General features: G+C 46.3%; 1 protein-coding gene across 2 annotated transcripts; it reads left to right on the top strand.

Moving 5' to 3' along the window:
- The first annotated feature begins 4,196 nt into the window (after nt 1–4,196).
- On the top strand, nt 4,197–16,149 carry LOC142928883 (uncharacterized protein C1orf53-like). Of its 2 annotated transcripts, none has more exons than XM_076069340.1 (5): nt 4,197–4,442; nt 5,205–5,389; nt 7,659–7,766; nt 12,515–12,620; nt 14,029–16,149. In XM_076069340.1, exons 2-5 carry the CDS (start codon nt 5,294–5,296, stop codon nt 14,037–14,039), a joined length of 321 nt encoding a protein of 106 aa, XP_075925455.1. In that variant the 5' UTR covers nt 4,197–4,442; nt 5,205–5,293; the 3' UTR covers nt 14,040–16,149. The 2 variants fall into 2 exon arrangements, with proteins under 2 accessions (XP_075925455.1, XP_075925454.1); XM_076069339.1 differs by having other exon boundaries at nt 4,205–4,442; nt 12,515–12,616.
- The last annotated feature ends 185 nt before the right edge of the window (nt 16,150–16,334 follow it).

Raw genomic sequence — 16,334 nt, forward strand, 5'->3', positions numbered from 1 at the left:
CAATGGCTTGAGGTTTTTAGGCTTTGTTAATGACCCGTGTGTGTGTGTTGAATGGTGTGAGTGGTGTAAGAGTAGGCCAATGTTCAGAATCGATTCTTTGTGTCAAGCAGACGTCTGGTTTGTGTGTAGTGGGGGGGCAGTGTATCATACGTATCAGTTGATTCTTCTTTCAGTAGTTGGTTCGGACTCGACGGACGTTGGTGAACGAGTAGATGCGTTGTTGTAGCTGAGATGACCGTCTGGTAGACGGCGTTAGAAGCACGCCCGCAGCGGCGCGCTGGTGCTCCGTCGTCGGCGGTTGTAGATTGCAGGCTCACGATTCGCTCGTGGTGGCGCTGGCCGCTAACAGCGGCAGCGGGTCGCCAATTGGCGACACTCGCCAATTCGGCGAGTTGTAGAGACGTCTCCGGCGTCGGTGATGGCTGCTCTTCTGCTGAGATGAGTTGAGCGGGTCTTCTGCTGAGATGAGTAGAGATGAGTCTTCTTCTGTTGAGCTGAGTTGAGATGAGTCTTCTTCTGTTGAGCTGAGTTGAGATGAGTCTTCTTCTGTTGAGCTGCCCCCGAGGGCTGATGAGTTGGCCCCGAGGGCTGATGAGCTGGTTTCAATGCTGAAACGGCTCCTTTTTATGCCAAAAATCTCTCCCCTTCTCGGCTCCCCCTCACGAGGTGGAGCTATCTTTGATCTGATCGTATGTCGGTGGGGGGGGTTCGTGTGTCGGTGGTGGGGGGGAGTTCGGGTGTCAGTGTGTATGTTTGTGTGTGTGTCATTTATGACATGGCCCTGTTCGGGTCTTTCCTCAAGCCATAAACATCAAGACAACAGACACCTCGATTCATCTTGGTGGCGTCTGGTTGTCTAATCCCTCCACCCAGAGAGAGGGGCGGGTTCCCCCCCCCTTTTCCGTACGCGTTCCGACGCACAAAGAAATGGTTAAGATTTTTTTTAAGTTTAACATTTCACATCACAGTTGGTATCTTATCATACACAGTTATGATCATGCTTGTGATTCATAGTATTTGATTTATTTCCAACTGAAGATGCTCTTCCGAGCGTATGCATTTTATCACGTCCTGCAGGGAAAGACAAAGGTGGCCGGGAGCACCTCTTTATACTTTTGACTTATATTGCTCAAATACCATTTGGTCCCATGTTCGCCAAGACTCGTGTTTGTAACTGCGTCCTCCCGACACCTCTCGGTTTTACCGAGGTTCGAATTGTTATGATGGAATTATTAAAAAGAAAAATAATTATCATCCTGAGTTTAAGAGGTCCGTTTCTTGATTGTTGGAATCCATATCCCTTGGTTCTGTAAGGTTCTATAATGGAATGTCGTGTAAGGTTAACACGTTGTTATTATTAATATTATTTTGCAATTTTCTTTAAAACTTTCTTTGCCTGGTTGCCGTGTGTGGGGTGGGTGTGTCTCCTCATCAAACCCGGCTGGCTTTTCCAGATGGCCCCTTGTGATAAGGTGCAATTCCTGCTTCTCCGCGCTGTGAGAGAGACAAATGTGGTCGGGGTTGCTTGGAATATTGTTTAAACTCTTTCGCAAGTTTGCCCGTTGTCTCATTCCTTCTCGATAACCTTTGATGTGACTCGGTATTCTTGCTCCAAGCTTTGTTTTAACAGTAAAAGTATTAAAGGTGAAAATCATTTGATAGCGAATTAATCATTGGATAATAATTCACTGTTGTGTCTGGTGGCCTGTTCTTAATTGGAGTGAGCGTTAGGATCGCTAATTTTATCTTATTCTTGTTGTTGCCTTTTAATTTTTTTTGTTGTTTTACTGGAAAATAAGGAAAAGAATATGTATACGATTTACCCTGTTGGCGTCTGGTGTCTGCTCTCTTGGTGTTCTGACCTCGGAGGGACCTTTCCTAAGGGGCCCATCAAACTCTTGTTCATCTGGAGATTTTCGCCGATAGCTGTTACATCCTCGCCTTGAGAGTTTTATTATTTCTTTATTCTTTAATGGTCTGTTTATGACCAACATCTGGTTTTTCGTGTTTCTGGCTTACTGGTTTGATTCATTAAAAAAATATATATATATTGTTTGTCACGAAAGAAAGGAAAAAGAAATCTAGGTGTATGCATCCGTAAATATTCTTATGGATATTAATTGTGGAAAAAGGGCCGTATACAACAGTAGGGTGCCATTTTTGTTCACGTAGTGAAGCACTCTGTATAGGCATCTGATAGTAAATTATTGGCATTGTTTATTTTTGTGATTCTGCTATGTTAACTCATAAGATTTTTACATTGCTCTTTTTGACATTTTTTCCCCCAGTCTTAGTTTGAATTTGACATTGAATTTGTGATGTGACTACTAGCTAATTAAGTGCTAAATTACTGCACGGGACGGTTATCCACTTATGTACTGGTTCCGTTCCTCAGACCCGTTCGCATCCGGAACTGTTCGTAAGTTGTAACGCAATCATGTACCTACAATATTTAAATGTACATATAGGACAGTTTTACAAAATATGTTAAAGTTCACCAAAAGGTAAGCATTGTGAAACTCAATACTTTAATAATACTGAAAAGTAAATGAAACATTAAGTCCCTGACGTTGACTTGCTTGTCGGAAGGGGGACCACCTCCCAATTGCACACAAACACAGACACGCACACAGACACAGACACGCACACAGACACAGACACGCACACAACGACGATCCCACGTATTTAAATTTCGATTTAAAGCTTTCGTGACTGCAAGGATTCATCTTCTTTGGTTCTTTCGGTAAAGTCACGTAGAATGAGCTCTGTAGTCCCGACAGGTTTGCTCCTTTCACCTGAAGGCCACTTGTGTTGTGGCCGAAACGTCGTGAGAATTTTATTGTTTTATTTTATTATTTTATTCTCATTCTACGTGACTTTACCGAAAGAACCAAAGAAGATGATCCCACGTATCCCCAAAACAGGCTGTTGTGGCAAGTGCTGCTAGCAAGCACCGCCGATGAAGGCCGGCACGGCACACGAAGGGAGTGGGTGGTCAGCACCACGCCCGGCCGCCTTTGTCTCCCCCTAGTGGCGGTGTTTACACAGCCCCCCAGGTACAGGAACACCTTGCACTTTCGTCTGGTGAGGGACCAGAACAAGGACGAATGTAAAAACAGAGAGCCTTTATATTTAGCTTGCACATTTAATTTTGGCTGGCGAGAAACACACATACAAATAACGACAGTAAATATATAACACGTACGTGCGAAACCTAACTAAACAGAAATAAAAGAAACAAAAATAAACGTAAGAATAAGTTAACAAAACTTAAATAAATAAACACTATCACCACGCTTGGGGCCCATTATGAATATGTTGTGTGGTGAATGACGACTCGGAGGCAAGTTTCCAGGTAAGGGCTTCCGCCGGTTTATTAACACAAGAGAGCAATTACTGCACCAGAGGTAAGTGCCCCTTACACTGGGTCCTTCATGGGGACCCCGGGCTCTATCTGCTGCTAGCCCGGCTATCTCTGGCAATTTAGATTAAAGTGATCAGTGTAACTCTGTACTACAACAAACAAATATGGCGCAACCAAAACGTATTCGAAATCGCCAAAATAAAGTTATAAAAAATAGTGTAGCAGTTATCTTAGGGGCCGTCCATAAATGACGTCACGCGATTTTGGGTGATTTTTGACCCCCCCCCCCCTAGCACCACGGTGTTAACAAAAGTCAGACCCCCCCCTCAAATATGACGTCACAAAGCTCTGCCCCCCCCCCCAACCAACTAAAACATGCTTCAAATCGCATTAAACTATTGTCATTGTAGTGCGTATTTAATGTGGCGCTGCACTCTGATGTTGTAGGAGAAAACATTAAAAAGTATATGTAATAAAGTAGAACGTGTTGTCTATATGTATTTAAAGTTGCGCATTTTGATGTGACGTCACATTTCTCACCCCCCCCCTCGTCCCAATCGTCACAAATGTCTGACCCCCCCCCCCCAGGTGCGTGATGTCATTTGTGGATGGCCCCATACCAGGCGAGGTAGTTAACATCTCCTAGCCACCCCAGCGCCCACACACCACGGATCTTCCTACGTAAAATAGTCCGGCGATAGGCTAAACGGGACCATCCGTGTAACAATTTAAATAGAAACTTAAACTATAACGAAGGAGATGGGAAAGACAGCACGTACCCCCCGACGTCACGCCTGCTGTTAACTGTCGGCAAATGACGTCATGTTATGCTGCAACGATGACGTCATCGCGCAGATGTTCCCTATCAAGTGGGGCCGGCGCGGGGCGAGTGATACGCGGGCGACTCACCCCTCACCCTCACCTCGCGAGCGACTCACCCCTCACCCTCACCTCGCGAGCGACTCACCCCTCACCCTCACCTCGCGAGCGACTCACCCCTCACTCACCTCGCGAGCGACTCACCCCTCACTCACCTCGCGGGCGACTCACCCCTCACCCTCATCTCGCGGGTGACTCGGTGAGTAAACCCACAACATTTGCAATTTCAGTACGACGTTTCGCCAGTAATTACCACCAGCCTCATCAGGCGACAGCCAGATACGTGGAGAAATCCTCCTGTTTCGTTCTTAAATATGTGGATAATATTGGTCACGAAAGCCTTCGTGTTAAACGTAACTATAGTGCTATCATGGCACGGATAATTTGGTTGTGTTCCTCATTAGCAAAGGTTCAAACGTGGCAAAGGTCAGAAAGCCCAGAACACAGAGTGCAGGTTTGTGTCTTCAAGTATAAAGCCTGTCACGCTTCTTCCTTGAAGCAACTCGTATCAGTTTAAAGTTGTGCAAAGTCAAATGGGCCCTCAGAATTTGTCGTGACAGCAGTGAGTACCGAAGGAAATGGGTTGGACTGTTCGCATGCTTTGGTGTGTGCAGTTTGTGACTATCAAACGCTGTGCTTGAGAACACGGGTTTTTTTGGTCTCCAGCTGGGAACTGTGATTTTAATTCTGGACCTCACTATCGCTCGCTTATCTCTCATACACAGGGCATTGCTTTAGACCCGAAGCCACCTCTCACCCTCCTTTGTGCCGTTTCAAGGAGCCGTGTCACCAGTTTCAAGTGTTATTTTCTTTCACCAGGTTTAGAACTCAAACAAGATACCAGGATGAATCTTAACTTACAAAAGCGACCTATTTGTTTTGGTAATATCCCGCCTCTTCAGTTGAAGTCTACCGTTGCCGTGCGTGCGAGTTTAATTTGGTTTTATTTTTGTCTTCGCAGACCGTGTCGTTTGCCTTCCTTTGGGGGTGGAGGCGACGCAGAGGAACAATATTTTCTTCTGCAGCCCCTGGCCCTCAAGTGACTGGCGCATGAGACTCCTGGCTGTGGTGATGTCACGGGTGAGGTGCTGTGGCCGCCCAATAGGTATTGAGCATGCAGCCAAAGCGGTGGAGCCAGCAGAAAAGGTGACATCATTTAAAATATAACATTTGGTGTTGTTTCATTGTCTGAAAAAAAAATTCTTAATCTCTCTGCAACCGGCACCAAGTCATGAGACATTTCCTTTTGGGTACTCTGTTAGAAAAACTTGGGGTCCCCTCATCTCCCGCATCTCACTGAAGAAGCCCAGTCATCATACGGCTGTGTGCGTAATGTCATAGGTAAAATGCAATACAGTGAAAACCTTGGATTGCGAGTAAATTGGTCTGCGAGCGTTTTGCAAGACGAGCAAAAATTTTAAATAAATATTAATTTGATAAACGAGCGAGGTCTTGCAATACGAGTAGTGCACGTGTACGCTTTGTACTGCCGAGCGTCACGTGATCACAACTGATGTACGAGTGCTTTGATATACGAGTGCTTTGGATTACAAACACGTTTCCGGAACGAATTATGCTCACAATCCAAGGTTTTACTGTATTTTAAAATAATTAGAAGAAAAAAACCCCATAAACCTTTTACAAACAGTCAATGCCGTTGCTACCACCACATCTCACAAACCCACTGTCACGGTCAATGCTGTTGATTCTGTATCTCACCATTCTTCATTCTGCCAGATCCTGCAGCACAGTCAATGCCTGACCCTCCAAGTCTTATTTACAATATTATGCCACCAACTGGGCGTGGGTCTCCCCCTTCATCGCTCACCTCTGGGTGACAACTTCAGTGTTTGTTACAGTAACCTGCCTTCCTCCTCGATCCAGCTCAAGCTGCTCAACGTCACTCGGAGTATTACTTGGTGCACTCTGACCAAAGAGTAGAGAGACTTGTGATCATTTCGTAACATTTTCTGGCCATGCTGCAGGATGTCTTCGGCAATTGCTGAATGCTGTCACTCAGCTGCATTATATCTGAGTCTGTTTAATAAAAAATGAAAATATTCATTTATAATGGAGAAATCCGATGAGCTATGAAGCTTTTTTTTTACAGATGTCCAGTAGGGGCGGGTAAAGACGTTACATCAACAAACAGTTCAAAGACACGTGATAGTATCTTCTTTGGTTCTTTCAGTAAAGTCACGTAGAATGAGAATAAAATAATAAATTTATAAAATAAAATAACACAATAATATTCTCACGACGTTTCGGCCACAACACAAGCGGCCTTCATCAGGTGAAGGGACGAGACTGTCTGATGAAGGCCGCTTGTGTTGTGGCCGAAACGTCGTGAGAATATTATTGTGTTATTTTATTTTATCAATTTATTATTTTATTCTCATTCTACGTGACTTTACCGAAAGAACCAAAGAAGATGAATCCTTGCAGTCACGAAAGCTTTAAATCGAAATTTACACGTGATAGTAGTTCATAGTACAAAAAAGGTAAATAAATAACCCAAACACAAACAAATAAAACTAAACCATCCCCATCCTACCAGGCAAAGCCCACTGAGGTATTCACTTCTTTTTCATATATCTGTGACAGGATTTGTTGACACTGTTTTTGATTTGTGCATAAGCACTGTTTATTGTTTGCCCTGTTTGCAGAAAGTTCTGTTGCGGCCACTGCCGAGGGTCTTCAGCTGTGGTTGTCCTTGTAAAGTGAGCTGCTCTGCTCAGTCGGCCTTCACAGCTAAAAATAATGAGGCCCCAGTCGGATTTCAGTCGGAAAAAAATTGCACAATGAATGGGGCGTGAGCCTGGCGCTTGTGCAGAATTTTTTTTTCCCAGATGTTGCGACGAGATGAAACGTACCGCCATCAAAGGTGGTGGCACCCTTGTGCAACTGCACATTAGAAGAGCAGCAACACTGCTACTAGTTTTTGTTCGTTATTTTTTTGGGGGAGGAAAAACAAGTTAGGTTTGAATTTTTGCGACGTTTACAATTGGGTGGAAACGGCTACATCGAAACAACAATGCATTGCCCTGATATGGGAATGTGGCTGATGAGACATGACATACACACAGCCTGTTTGATGTATGGCATCTCGTTATTATTTTTGGCATTCAATGTGAGGATATGGTTTTCGGAAATTCATATTTCAACTGTCCACATTGCTGCTGATGTGTGCTTGATTCCTCCTTGCCGGTCACTCACAATCAACCACTCGTCGCGAGCAGCATTCATTGGAGGGGAAGCATAAATGGCCTTACCACTTTTGTCGTCATGACAAACATGCTTATGACCTTGTAAAATGCATTGTGAATCTCCGCAGGCTCTCACCCGAATTCTTTCAAATTGCATTCGAACGAAAGTTGCATGCGTGCGTGTGCGCGCGTGTGTGTGGAGTGTGCAGGTGACGGAAGTGATATCCAAAGATAAAAACATTGCGGCTGCAATGGAAGGCAACAATCTGACAGTGGAGGAGAAGAAAATTCTGAGAAACCACACAGAGGCCTGTCTGGTGCGTCTCCGTTGTGCTCGCGTGTGATTCTGTTTACGTGCAGGAACAGAGTGGAATCACTGTCAGTTTGACAGCTACAGGCTTAGTGCGGCCTGGAAGCGTATTATTAAATAAAGAAAAATATTCATATAATACAGTCACAATTCTTTATAAGGGAAACAAATACCAATGAATAACAATTGAATGATTACCAATCGATTATATAATTACAATACCCCTCTCCGCCTCAAATCACTGCCCCTGAATGAATTAAATGATGACGTCACCCTGCTGCTGCTCTATTTAAGACCGGGAGCAAGTGGAAGGCCTCACCATTCTGGCAAATTGCCCGATGATGCTGGATGTAATTACCAGCGAAACGTTGTACTCAAATTTTCAATGATGTGCATTCACTCTTCAACACACCGGTGGGCTAAAGTAGTGAATTATTTGTCCTTTGTAAACGTGACACTTTTTTACTGATTGGCCGTGTCGGGTGGTGGAGGGTTACGACACATTTATAAATAACGCGATCTAGCCCAAAAACCTTTATTATGGAATCCCTGTGTATGTGTCTCATCCTATGTGCGCGCGTCTCCTCCGCATGGGGAATGGTAGTGTAGTAGTTTGCGTGCTGCACTACAAATCTGGCGACCCGAGTTCGATCCGCGCTCAAGGCCAACACCAGTGATGATTATCTGAATTGGTCCTGGGCCTCCCCTCGGTCGACTCAGCCTCAAATAAGGACCTGATGGGCTGTGTGTAAACACCGCCACTGGGGGAGACAAAGGTGGCCGGGCGTGGTGCTGACCACCCACGCCCTCGTGTACCGTTCCGGGCCTTCATAGGTGCTTGCCAACAGCACTTGCCCCAACAGTGTGTTCAGGCTATACGGGGCATCTTTGTCTTTGGCGTAGGTATGTAGGCACTGCTGCACTACAATATCCTAATGTCTTGTTACATATTCTCCTTACACACATTACCACTTCTGATCATTTGGCATCTGGACCTGGCTTGGGCCTCTACTAAGTCCCAGTTGGTTAAGCACAATGCATCGCGTCAACTCGTACGACCAAACCACCGAGGAATTCGCCCCAATATTGTGACGCGCTAAGCCGGGCTGGGCATGGATATTGCTGGATGGGTGACCACCGTGCATACAATAGGTGCTACAGGCTGCTGAGGACTGCATATTTTTTAAAAAGTTACTTCTTTACCTTTCCTATACGCTCCTTTTCACTCTCATCGTGTTTTCGTATTATTTTTTGTAACGTTCTGACCCACCCCGACTGGACATCTGTGAAAAATAGCTTCCATAGCTCATCAGATTCCTCCAGTATGAATACATCCATTGATTCCGACATTTTTGGCAAAGGGCAGTGCAACAAAGTTCATTGTACCGTGCTACACTCCACTGCCTGCGCTCCCCAACGTCACCGACCCGCACTGTGCAGCGTGGTGAAGCACGGTGAAACAACTCCACTGAACCACACAGGGGTGGACACGGGCCCTCGTCCAGCAGTGTGTTGACAAAAGGACTGTACGTGTACAACGTGTCACTGTCGGTAGTGGAGTGGAGAAGCAAAGCCGACGCACTTCCTCAATAGTGTTGCTAAGCTGCCCCCCCCACCCCACCTCGTTGTCAAGTGTCTGAGAATCCTTCTCGTGCGCAGGCAGTGGGATGATGCCACAGTCTGTGAGAATGGGCCGCCTGGTTTATTCACATCCGGCCAGAACGCTGCAGTCGGGTGGCTTTTAACGCTGGCCTGGAGCAGGTGCTTGGCTTTGCTAATTCAGCACGAAACACGTGAGAGGTGATGACACGGTCGGTGTCGCCCGTTTGTCAGGAGTGGTGCTACAGTTCCATGGTCATGAGGCCCTAGATCAGTGTTGACTCATTTGCAGAGTCAGGGGATGCACTTTCGCCGACAAGTGTGAGGGCCGCCGCACTGCCTGCAAGGGGGGTGTTTTCACATTTGTGTACCTAGGGGTTGTTCGGGGGCGCCTGTGGCACCCCTCACAACCATTTACGGCCTTCGGCCAGGAATGTCACGAAAAAAATTGCACACGAACGACAGATTTGCGCAAGCACCCGATGCTCCGTTTTGAAGCTTTAAAATGAAACATCTTTGAATTGTATTATGTTTTGAATTAGATAATTTTATTTCTTCATTAAAAGCTTATATCATTTTACATCTGGAATAACTAAATTGAAAACGGCATTTCGTGTGAATTTCCTCTCGTCGTTAAGTAGATGGCCTTGCTGGGGGTTTGGTTCGATGCGGACTTTCACCCGCCCCTCTATAGCCCCGCCAAGCGTTGGTTGGCTGCTTGGTCCCGGTCACGTGAGGAACTTAAACCAATCCGTGCCGCGTTAGTCACAATGACAATCACAGACCTGGGTGTTTATATATTAGGATTGTCGGGTGGCCGCATGTCATGGGCTGCACTCCAGGGCTGCCAATGGCCCGCAGTGGACTCGCAATGAAAAACACTGCCCTAGATGTTCGATGATCCTGCGCATATCACCCTAAGAGCCTCCCCCCCCCCCCCCCCCCCGTCCATTACCCTGTGACGGGGTAGCGCGTTCGCCGCTTGTTGCAGATGTTCACGGTCTGATTCCAATCGGCCGCCCTGGTTATTACTGCCGGTGTTTAACCACCAAAAATACCTGGCGTCTGCTTCACAGTGGGTATTAAAAGACCCTGTGACAGGATTTTCAAGAGCAGGTCAAGCGTTATGCCGCCGTCACGGTCCAAATTTGCCAAGTTCTAAAAATGGCACCACAAATCACTCAATTGGAATTATACTTAGCATGAACCTTCTAAAAAAGAGAGACTCCTTGAGGCTTACCTTGGGTAAACAAGCATAATAATATCACAATGATACAGCCACCCCTGTTGTGTTGGTGAAAACACAGCCCTGCACACCGACTTGTGACCCAGCAGTTGCAGGCATAATAGGGTCCTACACGTTTCCTTGGAACTCTTAAGGAAGCGTTCCTCTACACTTTATTCCTAGACGAACAGAAATTGAATGCTGCCACTGTGGTGTAATAGCAGCACGCTGCACTTGCAATCCAGATGTCGTGAGTTCGAACTCCTGGTAGCGGCATTTGAAACCATTGTGCAAGTTTTTTTGTGTTAAATGCTCTGCGTCTGTCCACCCAGCAGTGTGAATGTGTAGACGATAGTTTGTCGATCAACACGTCTGATATGGCGGGGGTATAGTGTGGGCACTTCCACCTCTTCTAAGATGTCTGACCAGCGTGGAAGAGTATGCCAAACACCCTGTGAAGGGGTTCTCTCGAGCTATCGATGAGCACAGCTGGCTACGTACGGTGCGAAAGAAGTTCGACATACGTAGTGGAAGTCCTGGCAGCATTGGTGTGATAGTGCAATTGCAGGTGCTGCATCTTTATCCATAAACGTGCGTTATGAGCAGAGGTGTCGGGAGTATTGTCCATGGAAATTTCTCCTTGAGAAGTGAGCAGAGCGCTGAGTAGATTTGAGTAGTTTTAACACGGGTAACACCCACAGCCAGCAGTCACTCGACCCTGCTAAGGGGCCCGTCCATAAATGACGTCACGCACCTGGGGTGGGGGGGGGTTTAAGAAATGTGACGTGACATCAAATTGCGCAACTTTAAATAAATATAGACAACACGTTATACTTAGTTAAATAGACTTATTAATACATTTTCTTAGCTCTTTCGGTAAAGTCACTTTGAAGGGAAACAATAAAATAATAAAATATATATGAAACAATAAAAATTCTCACGACGTTTCGACCATAACACAAACGGTCATCACCTGATGCTGCCATGATGACCGTTTGCGTTATGGTCGAAACGTCGTGAGAATTTTTATTGTTATATATTTTATTATTTTATTGTTTCCCTTCAACGTGACTTTATCGAAAGAGCTAAGAATATGAATTACTGCAGTCACGGAAGCTTTAAATCAAAATTTATTAATAAATGTTTTCTCCTACAACATCAGAGTGCAGCGCCACATTAAATACGCACGACAATGACAATAGTTTAAAGCGATTTGAAGCATGTTTTATATCTTTTTAGGGGGGGGGGCAGAGCTTTGTGACGTCATATTTGAGGGGGGGTCTGGCTTTTTGTGACGCCGTGTGACAAAGGGGGGGGGGTCAATCATACAAAATCGCGTGACGTCATTTATGGACGGCCCCTAACCCACAAGAGCTATGTGTCCTGTGGCGCTCTGTCAGTAAGGTCTTGCCAGTAAGGCTTCGCCATCCATCTGGCCTCAAGATTGTGATGTTGGGACGACGTAAGGGGGTGATGTTGCTGTATGTGATCGCAGTTGAGTAATTTTTCAGGTAATTTTTCACCATTGGGGATGTCTTGGCCGACACCTGTTTTATCGTGTGCCTTTTGTTTTGTTGATTTATGAGGAAACCAGAGAGCCCAGAGGAAACCTGTGTGGACCAGAGGGAGAACATACAAACTCACACTCTTCAGAGCGGGGAGAATTAACGGGGGGGGTGGGGGAACATACAAACTCCACATACGCACAAACTTCAGAACAGGGGGAGAGCGTACAAACTCCACACAAAGGCACCCGAAATTGGAATCGAAGTCAGCCCTTTTCTTGCTGTGATGTACAAGTGTCACCACTGCACCACCCCCATCCTGCCGTCCACCATCAATGACTCAATGAACTGTGATATACCATCGTAGTGCAGTAACTGACACGCGCGGGACCTTGTGGAATGGAAACGCTGCGTGCGTGCGTGCAGGCAGGCAAGGACACGTACGTGGACCCCGTGTCCGGCTACTCCGTGTTCACGAGCCGCTCTCACTTGCTGCGCGGGAAGTGCTGCGGCTCGGCCTGCAGGCACGTACGTACGCACGCACGCAGCGGCCAGTCGCACAGCACACGCACACGGTCCCACGGCGCGGGTGGGGAACCGTCTGGAACGCTCTTCCAATATGAGGAAGGCACTGGAGCTATGCACTTTCAAATCTAGATTGAAAATGCATGTCTTTAAAACTGATCCCTCTATTTAAGACCGCGAAACAGGACGATTTCTCCATATTTCTGGCTGTCGCCTGGTGAGGCTGGTTGTAATTACCGGTGAAACGTCACAGTACTCGAATTGTAGATGTTGTGGCTATACTCCAACACACCGGTGTGCTGATCTAGTAACTAATTGGCACGTTTTGTTTACGTGACAAACCTTTACTAATTGGCTGTGTCAGGTGGCGGCGGGTTCAAGGACACGTTTATATTTACACGATCTAACCCAAAAAAACCTCTGAATGGCTCTTTAAAACTGCTTGTTGTGTTTAGTTTGTTGTCCTTCCCCCGCACCTCCGATGAGCACGGTTGGCTACGTATGGTGCGTGAATGACGTTCAACATGCGTCTCCTCTCCGAGGGCCAGAGGCGACTCTCACATACCCCCGGTTGGGCACAGAATCAGAATCTTTATTTATTCATGGAAAAAGATCCGATGAGCTATGAAGCTCTTTTTCACACTGTCCTGTATTCGCGCACACCATTGATTTATCCAATGATCACGGCAGCAGTAGGAACGCGCGCGAAAAGTAACGCACGTGGCGACCGAGTTGCTGTGTCATCACCATTCTATTCGAGCAGTGGTTCTTCCCCATTACTGCAGTCTTCTACTTCTTTGGTTCTCGATGGTTAAAACTTTTGTAGTGTTAATAAATGCATGGGGCTTGATGAAACAAAGTAGTTGTACTTACGTGGCCATGCTTTATTTGTGTTTTCGATGATTTACCTTCTAAACAAATCTGGCCGTGTCTCGCACCCCCAGGGGGTGCGCGCACCCCAGTTGACGAACCACTGTATGCACTGGCGGAGCCAGTGGGGGGGGGGGGGGTGGCACGTGCCCCCCCCCCCCCCAATGTTCCGATCGAAATTAGGGATTTCGATCTGATCCTTGGGGTTTATTAGTAATAAATCGGCATTTTGCGACCCCCCACTGCCACTGTGTAACATATGACTACGTGCCAGGGACGCTATAAGATGATAGGACAATAGACTGTCTCCATAAATGGCCTGATGCAGCATCTGTCTCCCTCGTCTCTCCCATTTCTCCACTCCTTTTCCCTCCGTTCCCTCTTATTCCCTCTTATTTCCCGAGCCGATGTATGCTGGTGTTTGAGTACCAACCGTGTCTAAGTGTACGTGTACGATGTACGCGGACACAGGGATGTGGTTACCCTCACGTTGACACTGGCACACGGCCGCACACGCTGAAGCGGCGTCTCCCCTGCCGTCCCAGTGCCCCTTTGAGCAGGTGAATGTCAAGGACCGGCACAAGAAGAGCACCTACAACGGCTACTTCTACACATGACGACTGGAAGATTGCGGATTGCAGTCATCTTCACCAGGGCTACTGGCAGGCGGATGGTCTGGTGTGTGGCGGCTGCTCTGTGGTGCTGCGGTGTCCAGGGGCACACGGTGATAGAAGTGTCCACAGGGGTGATGTCGAAGTTGTCGTGGCCTAATTAGGCGCATGTAGGATGTACAGTGAGGGAAAAAAAGTATTTGATCCCCTGCTGATTTTGTACATTTGCCCACTGACAAAGAAACGATCAGTCTATAATTTTAATGGTAGGTTTATTTGAACAGTGAGAGACAGAATAACAACAACAAAAATCCAGAAAAAGGCATGTCAAAAATGTTATGAATTGATTTGCATTTTAATGAGGGAAATAAGTATTTGACCCCTCTGTAAAACATGACTTAGTACTTGGTGGCAAAACCCTTGTTGGCAATCACAGAGGTCAGACGTTTCTTGTAGTTGGCCACCAGGTTTGCACACATCTCAGGAGGGATTTTGTCCCACTCCTCTTTGCAGATCTTCTCCAAGTCATTAAGGTTTCGAGGCTGACGTTTGGCAACTCGAACCTTCAGCTCCCTCCACAGATTTTGTATAGGATTAAGGTCTGGAGACTGGCTAGGCCACTCCAGGACCTTAATGTGCTTCTTCTTGAGCCACTCCTTTGTTGCCTTGGCCGTGTGTTTTGGGTCATTGTCATGCTGGAATACCCATCCACGACCCATTTTCAATGCCCTGGCTGAGGGAATGATGTTCTTACCCAAGATTTGAAGGTATAATGTGTCCACCTCCATTTTGGTCTCATCTGACCACAACACTTTCACCCAGTTGTCCTCTGAATCATTAAGATGTTCATTGGCAAACTTCAGACGGGCATGTATATGTGCTTTCTTGAGCAGGGGGACCTTGCGGGCGCTGCAGGATTTCAGTCCTTCACGGCGTAGTGTGTTACCAATTGTTTTCTTGGTGAGTTTGGTCCCAGCTGCCTTGAGATCATTGACAAGATCCTCCCGTGTGGTTCTGGGCTGATTCCTCACCGTTCTCATGATCATTGCAACTCCACGAGGTGAGATCTTGCATGGAGCCCCAGGCCGAGGGAGATTTACAGTTCTTTTGTGTTTCTTCCATTTGCGAATAATCGCACCAACTGTTGTCACCTTCTCACCAAGCTGCTTTGCAATGGTCGTGTAGCCCATTCCAGCCTTGTGTAGGTCTACAATCTTGTCCCTGACATCCTTGGAGAACTCTTTGGTCTTGGCCATGGTAGAGAGTTTGGAATCTGATTGATTGATTGCTTCTGTGGACAGGTGCCTTTTAAACAGGTAACAAGCTGGGATTAGGAGCACTCCCTTTAAGAGTGTGCTCCTAATCTCAGTTCGTTACCTGTATAAAAGACACCTGGGAGCCAGAAATATTTCTGATTGAGAGGGGGTCAAATACTTATTTCCCTCATTAACATGCAATTTATAACATTTTTGACATGCGTTTTTCTGGATTTTTTTGTTGTTATTCTGTCTCTGTTAAAATAAACCTACCATTAAAATTATAGACTGATCATTTCTTTGTTAGTGGGCAAACGTACAAAATCAGCAGGTGATCAAATACTTTTTTCCCTCACTATACCATCTGGTATTGCATAAGTTGTCCTAAGGGAGTGACTCAGGTTCAAGATGGTTTTGTTTAACCAGGGTGAGAACTCGAGGCCTGAAGCGACTTTCATTTTGCAAGAGTCATCTGGATGGCCAAAGTGGCAAAAGCAGAAAAAATTAAAGAGCAGAGGACAACAGTGAAACTACGGCCAAGATAACTGCGTAACAGAAGCGATTGAGAGCGGTCCATATGAAAGCTTGCGTTGGTGATGTCTCTCCTCTGGCTGCTGGTGGGAGGTCCACACACAATGGTGAGGAGTGCGAGTAGTGTGATTCCCTACCTCGTGGAAAGGGTGCAATGTAGATCCTATATAGAATATAATTATTACGACGGTGTCAGCTTATAAAATCTAAAAATGTGTGTATTGAGTACGTACGTGTACTGTTTTGGTGATTAAACATCGCTAAACTATTCGTGCGTTTTTGTGATTTAGATAATCAAGGAAAAATGTCAAAACGGCTCTGATGGAAACCAACGTGGTTTGTGATGCTGTGTGGGCCTTCATCTCAAGTACCATGTCGAGGTGGGGTTTGGACCTCGCCTGCTGTCCAGTAGTGCACTCAACAACGCTGATGAGGAATGTCCTGCCAGTGGGG

The sequence above is a fragment of the Petromyzon marinus genome, chromosome 24 (genome assembly GCF_048934315.1).
Source record: "Petromyzon marinus isolate PM22_M1 ecotype Great Lakes invasive population chromosome 24, UKy_Petmar_22M1.pri1.0, whole genome shotgun sequence".
Classification (NCBI taxonomy): Eukaryota; Metazoa; Chordata; class Hyperoartia; order Petromyzontiformes; family Petromyzontidae; genus Petromyzon; species Petromyzon marinus.

Excerpts from the sequence above, each read along its gene's own strand:
- LOC142928883 (XM_076069339.1), top strand. The coding sequence starts at position 5,294 with ATGAGACTCCTGGCTGTGGTGATGTCACGGGTGAGGTGCTGTGGCCGC. Across the intron at positions 5,390-7,658 it reads CGGTGGAGCCAGCAGAAAAG|GTGACGGAAGTGATATCCAA; the intron begins GTGACATCATTT and ends TGGAGTGTGCAG. Across the intron at positions 7,767-12,514 it reads ACCACACAGAGGCCTGTCTG|GCAGGCAAGGACACGTACGT; the intron begins GTGCGTCTCCGT and ends GCGTGCGTGCAG.